This window comes from Colossoma macropomum, unplaced genomic scaffold, assembly GCF_904425465.1.
Source record: "Colossoma macropomum unplaced genomic scaffold, Colossoma_macropomum, whole genome shotgun sequence".
Classification (NCBI taxonomy): Eukaryota; Metazoa; Chordata; class Actinopteri; order Characiformes; family Serrasalmidae; genus Colossoma; species Colossoma macropomum.
In genome coordinates, this window is record NW_023494799.1 from 32,788,665 (window position 1) to 32,796,672 (window position 8,008).

Genomic DNA, 8,008 nt, shown 5'->3' on the forward strand with positions numbered 1-8,008 from the left:
AAGCTTAATATAAAACCAAAGGAAAAACAATCACATCAACAGGTTCTCTGTGCATCACCAACCACACGGCCATATCTACACATGAGCATCACACAAACAATACACATCACACAAACATGAGCGTGGATCGCTGCGATCCCTCTGTTATATAATCCTATCCCGCTTTCTGAGAGCAATATTCTTGAACCAGTCTAATTTTGGACAGTATCTTTCTTAAACCGCCGCTCTGTAATGGTACTGAATGCGGTCCAGCAGCGATCTCGACCGCCCTAAAATGGCGGGGCCGTTGACGTGCCTGGCTGGACCCAACGCTGCATCTATGTATGTATATCTTTGTCTGACGAGCATGTATTTTGCGAAGGAATGCAAAACATTGGCGAGGGAACGCAATGTCATTAACTATTTTTTAAACCACGTACAAAGCTAATTTATGTATGTATTTATTTTTTTAGATCAGAGCGCTGCACAGGGTCGGCAGCACATAATGCTAATGCTAATGTAAGTATAGGTAGCTTCAGTGCTTGGATAATTTTATATTACACTACATGTTCTTACTAATTAAACTATAAACTAAAACAGTACAACCCATAAAGACACGTTGCTAAAGACGTTTTTCAAATAGTAAAAAACACCTAGTAGGTGCTGTGAGAGAAAGGCAGGATTTCCGCCAGGCCTGTAGGGGGAGCTGGAGCGGTTAGCTTGTTTCTGTTCGACGTTTGGAGATCCAACAACTTCCACTGGATGCTTGAGGAGCTGCAGTGTCTGATTCTGAGCTGTGAACTTAGAAATGCCTCTGAGGAAAGCTGTGATCGTTCCAGGCAACGGTGCAGGAGATGTGGAGCACTGTAACTGGTATGGTTGGGTCCACAAACAAATCAATAAGGTACGAAGGCGGTGCACAGCTGCAGTGTTTGGGTTCAGGATCCATCATTTGGTGGTGCACGACTGTCTGAACTGTCTGAAACCACGGTAAAGTTAGTTTTGTTTTCGATATTCGTCTTTTCGGCGCTAATAGCATTTGATCGGACTACGGTGGTCAGTACAGACTTACATATTCATGACAGTCCGACCACAGAGAGTGATGCACACCTGTTCTTTTGCGGTTTTGGTGACATTTAACGTACCGCTATTTTGTGTTAATACCATAGAACTGAGACACGTTTTTCAGTCGGAAGGAAAATCATACACTTCTAGACCACGCCCACATCCATGGACACGCGTTTGTTTTCCTCCAAAGCGTTTCAGTGTATTTAAATACATATTTTAATTGTTCGTGCTAACAATAGACACCGCCAAACAATAGAACGTCAATAGCTCCATAAACACTGTGTCCATACACATCTGATTAATTGTGTTATTTACTGTAAATTATGGTTAGAAATACACACCACTTTAATTTAGAAAAAGGACTTTGAATAAACCTGTAACTAAAATGTACTTGCCAATACTTGTCCTAACAGTACTGAACATACCTTACCTGTAAAAACTGATATTACCTGTATACTGATATAGCTAGTTAGCTTGATGCTGGAGGTTCAGTAATTGACAGACATTAGCAGTCTTGAAGGTTCAATAGATCCTTAACCATCTAAAATATTAGTTTAAAAAATGAGAGTGTAGAAAAGAAAACGCCTTATTTAAGTGGATTAAATTGCAAATCAAAAGTTTAAATCCATCAAACACTAAGTGAGTCAGATGTAAGTTTGAAATCTTGTACATTTTTTTCATTTTGAATTTCGATAACATTTTAGACATTGAACATTTAAGTCAGCAGTGTTTGGTGCAGATAAGTTTCAGTGATGACACACAAACTTTGAATGTCACTTGAGGATGCAATGTAGCTAAAATACTGCTTAGATTCAAAATGCAGCATTAACTGCAATTAATGCAGCTGAAATGCTTTTGAAGGTTAAAATACAAATATTAATATAAAGTAATTATTACAGTACATTCAAAACTCAACAGTTGTGTATGATTGCTGAAACTTACCTGCACCATATACAATTGTTTGTAGTGTTGGGTGTAATACAGCTGAAGTGCTACTGAAATTCAAAATTGATAAAAGTTAAAGCAATATATCCAAACTTTAAAGGCTGTGCATCATTGCTGACACCTTGGTGCACCATACACAGCTGTTTTTAATGTTGTAAATAATGCAGCTGAAATATTATTGAAATTCAAAATATATAAAAATTAATAAAAAGTAGTTAAAGCAATATATGCAAACTTTAAAGGCTGTGCATCATTGCTGACACCTCACTGCACCATACACAGCTGTTTTTAATGTTGTAAATAATACAGCTGAAATATTATTGAAATTCAAAATACATAAAAAATAATAAATAGTAGTTACAGCAATATATCCAAAATTTAAAGGCTGTGCATCATTGCTGACACTGCACTGCACCATACACAGCTGTTTTTAAATTTGTATATAATTTAGCTGAAATAGCTTTATATTAATGTTTATGTATTTTGAATTAATAGCATTTCAACTATATTACATACATCACTAAAACCATTGTATATGGTTCAGCAAGATGTCAGCAATCATACACAACTTTTGGATTTTGGATGTAATGCAATAACTGCTTTATATACATTTTTATTTATTTTGAACTTCAATAATATTTCAGCCACATTACGTACAACACCAAAAGTAACTGTGTATGGTGCAGCTAGGTATCACCATTCATACATTTTTTTTGGATTTTGGATCTAATGCAATATCTCATTTAAATAATTTTTCATATTTTTTGAATTTCAATTATATTCCAGTCACATTACAAACAGCACTACAAAGAATTGTGTACAGTGCAGTGAAGTGTCAGAAGTCATACACACCTTTTGGATTTTGGATATAATGCAATAAATACGTTATTTTTTTTTATTTAATTTGAACTTCAACAGTATTTTGCCCATCTTACAAACAACATTAAAAACTACTGTGTATGGTGCAGTGCAGTGTCAGCAATGATGCACAGCCTTTGGATTTTGGATATAATGCAATAACTACTTTATATTAATTTATATTTATTTTGAACTTCAATAATATTTTGGCCATCTTACATACAACACTAAAAATAGCTGTGTATGGTGCAGTGCAGTGTCAGCCATGATTCACAGCTTTTGGATTTTGGATATATCCCTGTAACTACTTTTTATTAATTTTTATATATTTTGAATTTCAATAATATTTCAGCTGCACTATTTACAACATTAAAAACAGCTGTGTATGGTGCAGTGAGGTGTCAGCAATGATGCACAGCCTTTGAATTTTGGATATATTGCTGTAATTACTTTTTATTAATTTTTATATATTTTGAATTTTAATAATATTTCAGCTGCATTATTTACAACATTAAAAACAGCTGTGTATGGTGCAGTGAGGTGTCAGCAATGATGCACAGCCTTTAAAGTTTGCATATATTGCTTTAACTACTTTTTATTAATTTTTATATATTTTGAATTTCAATAATATTTCAGCTGTATTACACCCAACACTACAAACAATTGTGTATGGTGCAGTGAGGTTTCAGCAATCATACACAACTTTTGAATTTTGATTGTACTGCAATAATTACTTTATAATAATATTTGTATTTTAACCTTCAAAAGCATTTCAGCTGTATTCATTGCAGTGAATGCTGCACTTTGAATCTAAGCAGTATTTTAAATGTTCAATGTCTAAAATGTCGAAATTGAAAATGGAAAAAATAACTTAATTCTGACTCACTGAGTTTTTGATGGATATAAAATTGTTTTGATTTGCAATTTGATCCACTTTAATAAGACGTTTTCTTTTCTACACTCATTTTTTAAACTAATATAGATGGTTAAGGATCTATTAAACCTTCAAGTCTGCTAATGTCTTAGGACAAGTATTGGCAAGTACAGTTTAGTTACAGGTTTATTCAAAGTCCTTTTTCTAAATTAAAGTGGTGTGTATTTCTAACCATAATTTACAGTAAATAACACAATTAATCAGATGTGTATGGACACAGTGTTTATGGCGCTATTGACATTCTATTGTTTGGCGGTGTCTATTGTTAGCACGAACAATTAAAATATGTATTTAAATACACTGAAACGCTTTGGAGGAAAACAGAGGCGTGTCCATGGATGTGGGCGTGGTCTAGAAGTGCATGATTTTCCTTCCGACTGAAAAACGTGTCTCAGTTCTATGGTATTAACACAAAATAGCGGTACGTTAAATGTCACCCAAACTGTAAAAGAACAGGTGTGCATCACTCTCTGTGGTCGGACTGTCATGAATATGTAAGTCTGTACTGACCACCGTAGTCCGATCAAATGTTATCAGCGCCGAAAAGACGAATATCGAAAACAAAACTAACTTTCCCGTGGTCTGTCTGAACTGTCTGTAACCTGCTCTACTAACGTTAACATAACGTTGTTGTTCATAAATGGGATCTCAAAAAGCTTAAAAAGGGACACTCTGGCCAAAACTATGTATTAATATGTTTAAATGTTGAACAGAGAGAAGAAGATAGATAGGTAGCTGGGTATCCTTGCTAACTTTAGCTTTTAGCTTGTTTTCCTCTTCAGCTGACAGGTCATTTTACTGGGTTATCCGTTTAAAAAAAAAAGTCCACCCTGAAAAATCAACCTCAAAGTAGGTGTAGTTTTGCGAAGGGACCTCCCACCTTCAAGATACGTCATCGAAAGGGGTTTTCCTAGTCTTTAAACTGGAATATTTTACACTATGAATCACTGTGTGAGAGTAGGCATGTTTACCATTGATGTAGCAACGATTAAATCTGTCATTTTGGCCCGAGGGATCATTTCAGCTTTTTGATTGTGAATTACTGCTGGTGCTCCTGTTTTAGTCCCGAGGTTCATGACCCTGGTCCTGGAGTACCACCTGCCCTGCACATTGTAGGGTTCCCTACTCCCGACATGTTATCCAACTGATCAGCTAACTAACAGGTCCTTCCTGAGTTGAAATGACTGTATTAGAGTTGGTGAACACCTAAATATGCAGGATCAGGGATGTTCCAAAAGACTTGCTCCAGCACATTATAATGGTATCTACTGTGTAAGACTTGCTCTGCTCTACCTTTCAGATTCCAGGTTTGTCCTGCCAGTTAAAAAACATGCCAGATCCAGGTAGGTAGACGAGTTTCCAGATGTTGTGTGTTATGGATCTAATTTAGAAGGTGTGTTTTTTTAACTCCTTCTTGGCTTATTTAACAGTGACAGCCAGGGAGAGCATATGGCTGCCCTTCATGGAGAAGGACCTGCTGTGTGATGAAGAGACAGTGATCATTGGCCACAGCTCTGGAGCAGCTGCTGCTATGAGGTACTGAATGGACAGCTAGGGCTTGAGCTGTGCATTTTTTCATGTTGTACTTTTGCTTAGTGTTGCTTTTACTAGAGTAAAGTTTGAATGAACCAACATCAAGCTTTCTACAAACAGAAGAATTTGAAGGGGTACTCCCACCAAAATGAAAAAAAAAAATGCCACCATTGCTCCATCTGTTGTAAATATGCCCACTCGCCTCCTACAGCAGTGCCACAGTAGACTCTAGGGAAAGTTTTACTGGTCTAAAATCTAGGAAAATCTCGTCTGATGATGTGTGTTGAAGGTGGGAGGACGTCCAGGACCGGAGTTGTGCATCCCTGGCTTAGTGGCTCATAGACGTAGTTTTTTTTGTGACACTCTTGGGCGCTTTACTGGTGTAGTTCTGTTCCTCCGAGACATCTGTGATTCCTCTATTCTCCTCTACCTGGACTTTAGATATGCTGAGACCCACAGGGTATTTGGCATCATCCTGGTGGGCGCCTACACCTCAGACCTGGGAGATGAGAATGAGAGGGAGAGTGGTGAGTCATTTTCTACAAGAAATTAAGAAAAATGTGTTTATTTGTTGTTTTTGTTTTTGTGAAGCTTTATTTTAGACCTTTATCTGAAACCTGCGTGTTTAATTACAGCTTGTATGTCTTTTATTTTGTATATTGTCACTGTTAAACCAAAATCTTACATCTACAAAATATTACCTTTTACATTAAAAGGAAGTTTATATAAAGAGGTTTTATTTCAAGTGATCTTAGACCACTGCTATTGATCCATTCATCATGAAGGTTTCACACAGTGTAAAAGGCAGCTTTTACAAATTCTGTCAAAAAATGAAAAACATACATTGAAAGTTTTGCATATATGTAGCAGTGGGCAATATGGCAAAAATATTATATAGCGATATTTGAAGACATTGTCACGATAAACAACATGCATGACAATATTTAGTTTTTCTATGTTTTACTTAACCGGAACAGACAAAGTAGAAACCGTAGTGCAACAAAATACTATAATAATAATAATAATAATAATAATAATAATAATGATATAATAATAATAATAATAAACCTTCAACTACAATGATTTTTATTCAGTGTTTTACAAACAGCACAGCACTAACTCCAGTTAAACAGGCCTAATTATGCTCTGTGTGTTGTAAAACATGTAGTTAGTTCTTTTAGAACTGATGATATCTATAATATGCTCAGAAAAGTGTGTTGTGATATGATTTATTTTGATAATGATAAAATATCGTCATATTGCCCAGCCCTACATATGTGTATACATTTTCTGTTGTTGTCAAAACATTCCTAACCTAAAACAATTCTATCTTCTCCTCTCTCTCAGGATATTTCAGCCGGCCATGGGAATGGAACAAGATCAGAGCAAATGTGAAGCACATTGTTCAGTTCGGATCCACAGACGATCCCTTCCTACCTTGGGGGGAGCAGCAAGAAGTAGCAGACGGACTGAAAGCAGACCTTCACAAATACACAGACCGTGGACATTTTCAGAATACCCATTTCCCAGAGCTCATTGACTCTGTGCAGAAACTGACAAAAGCTGACTGAGTATGTCACAGAGGCTGCAATTCCAACAGCAGTAATAGTAAGCATGAAACAATCTCATACAACAGTACCCAAAAATAAAAAAATAATAAATTTAAGGTTTAAAGTTTAATGCAGTGTATCTGTATTACCGATACAGGCCACACTTTCTCTCATTTGTTGTTGTTCATGGAAACCATCCAAAGAGGCTTTTATGAAAATCATTTTTATGCTTCAAAAAGTTTGGTGATGTCGACACTGGAAGTGAAATTTTTCAGTAATATTTTAACAACAATTTTTTTTTCTGTTCATAATTGTTTGTTGATACCTGAAACAAAAACATTGGAGAAAAAAATCTGGAAAAAAGAACACATTTATATACACTGATCAGGCATAACATTATGACCTCCTCCTTGTTTCTACACTCATTGTCCATTTTATCAGCTCCACTTACTATATAGGTGCACTTTGTAGTTCTACAATTACAGACTGTAGTCCATCTGTTTCTCTGCATACTTTGTTAGCCCCCTTTTACCCTGTTCTTCAAAGGTCAGGACCCCCATGGACCCTCACAGAGCAGGTACTATTTGGGTGGTGGATCATTCTCAGCACTGCGGTAACACTGACGTGGTGGTGGTGTGTTAGTGTGTGTTGCGCTGGTATGAGTGGATCAGACACAGCAGTGCTGCTGGAGTTCTTAAACACCTCAATGTCACTGCTGGACTGTGAATAGTCCACCAACCAAAAATATCCAGCCAACAGCGTCCTGTGACCACTGATGAAGGACTAGAGGATGACCAACACAAACTGTGCAGCAGCAGATGAGCTATCATCTCTGACTTTGCATCTACAAGGTGGACTGAAAAGGTAGGAGTGTTTCATAGAGTGGACAGTGAGTGGACACAGTGTTTAAAACTCCAGCAGCACTGCTGTGTCTGATCCACTCATACAAGCACATCAGTGTTACTGCAGTGCTGAGAATGATCCACCACCCAAATAGTACCTGCTCTGTGAGGGTCCATGGGGTCCTGACCACTGAAGAACAGGGTAAAAGGGGGCTAAGAAAGTATGCAGAGAAACAGATGGACTACAGTCTGTAACTGTAGAACTACAAAGTGCACCTATATAGTAAGTGGAGCTGATA

General features: G+C 36.8%; 1 protein-coding gene across 1 annotated transcript; it reads left to right on the forward strand.

Moving 5' to 3' along the window:
- The first annotated feature begins 717 nt into the window (after positions 1-717).
- Positions 718-6,983, forward strand: rbbp9 (retinoblastoma binding protein 9). The gene is made up of 5 exons (XM_036587390.1): positions 718-883; positions 5,085-5,127; positions 5,215-5,320; positions 5,759-5,844; positions 6,665-6,983. The coding sequence occupies exons 1-5, from the start codon at positions 788-790 to the stop codon at positions 6,886-6,888; spliced, it is 555 nt and encodes a 184-aa protein (XP_036443283.1). The 5' UTR covers positions 718-787; the 3' UTR covers positions 6,889-6,983.
- Positions 6,984-8,008: the final 1,025 nt, after the last annotated feature.

What these genes read in the sequence shown, in the direction of transcription:
- rbbp9 (XM_036587390.1), top strand. Translation starts at nt 788, where the DNA reads ATGCCTCTGAGGAAAGCTGTGATCGTTCCAGGCAACGGTGCAGGAGAT. An exon ending in TCCACAAACAAATCAATAAG is followed by an intron (nt 884 to 5,084) that starts GTACGAAGGCGG and finishes TCTACCTTTCAG; the next exon opens with ATTCCAGGTTTGTCCTGCCA. An exon ending in AAAAAACATGCCAGATCCAG is followed by an intron (nt 5,128 to 5,214) that starts GTAGGTAGACGA and finishes CTTATTTAACAG; the next exon opens with TGACAGCCAGGGAGAGCATA.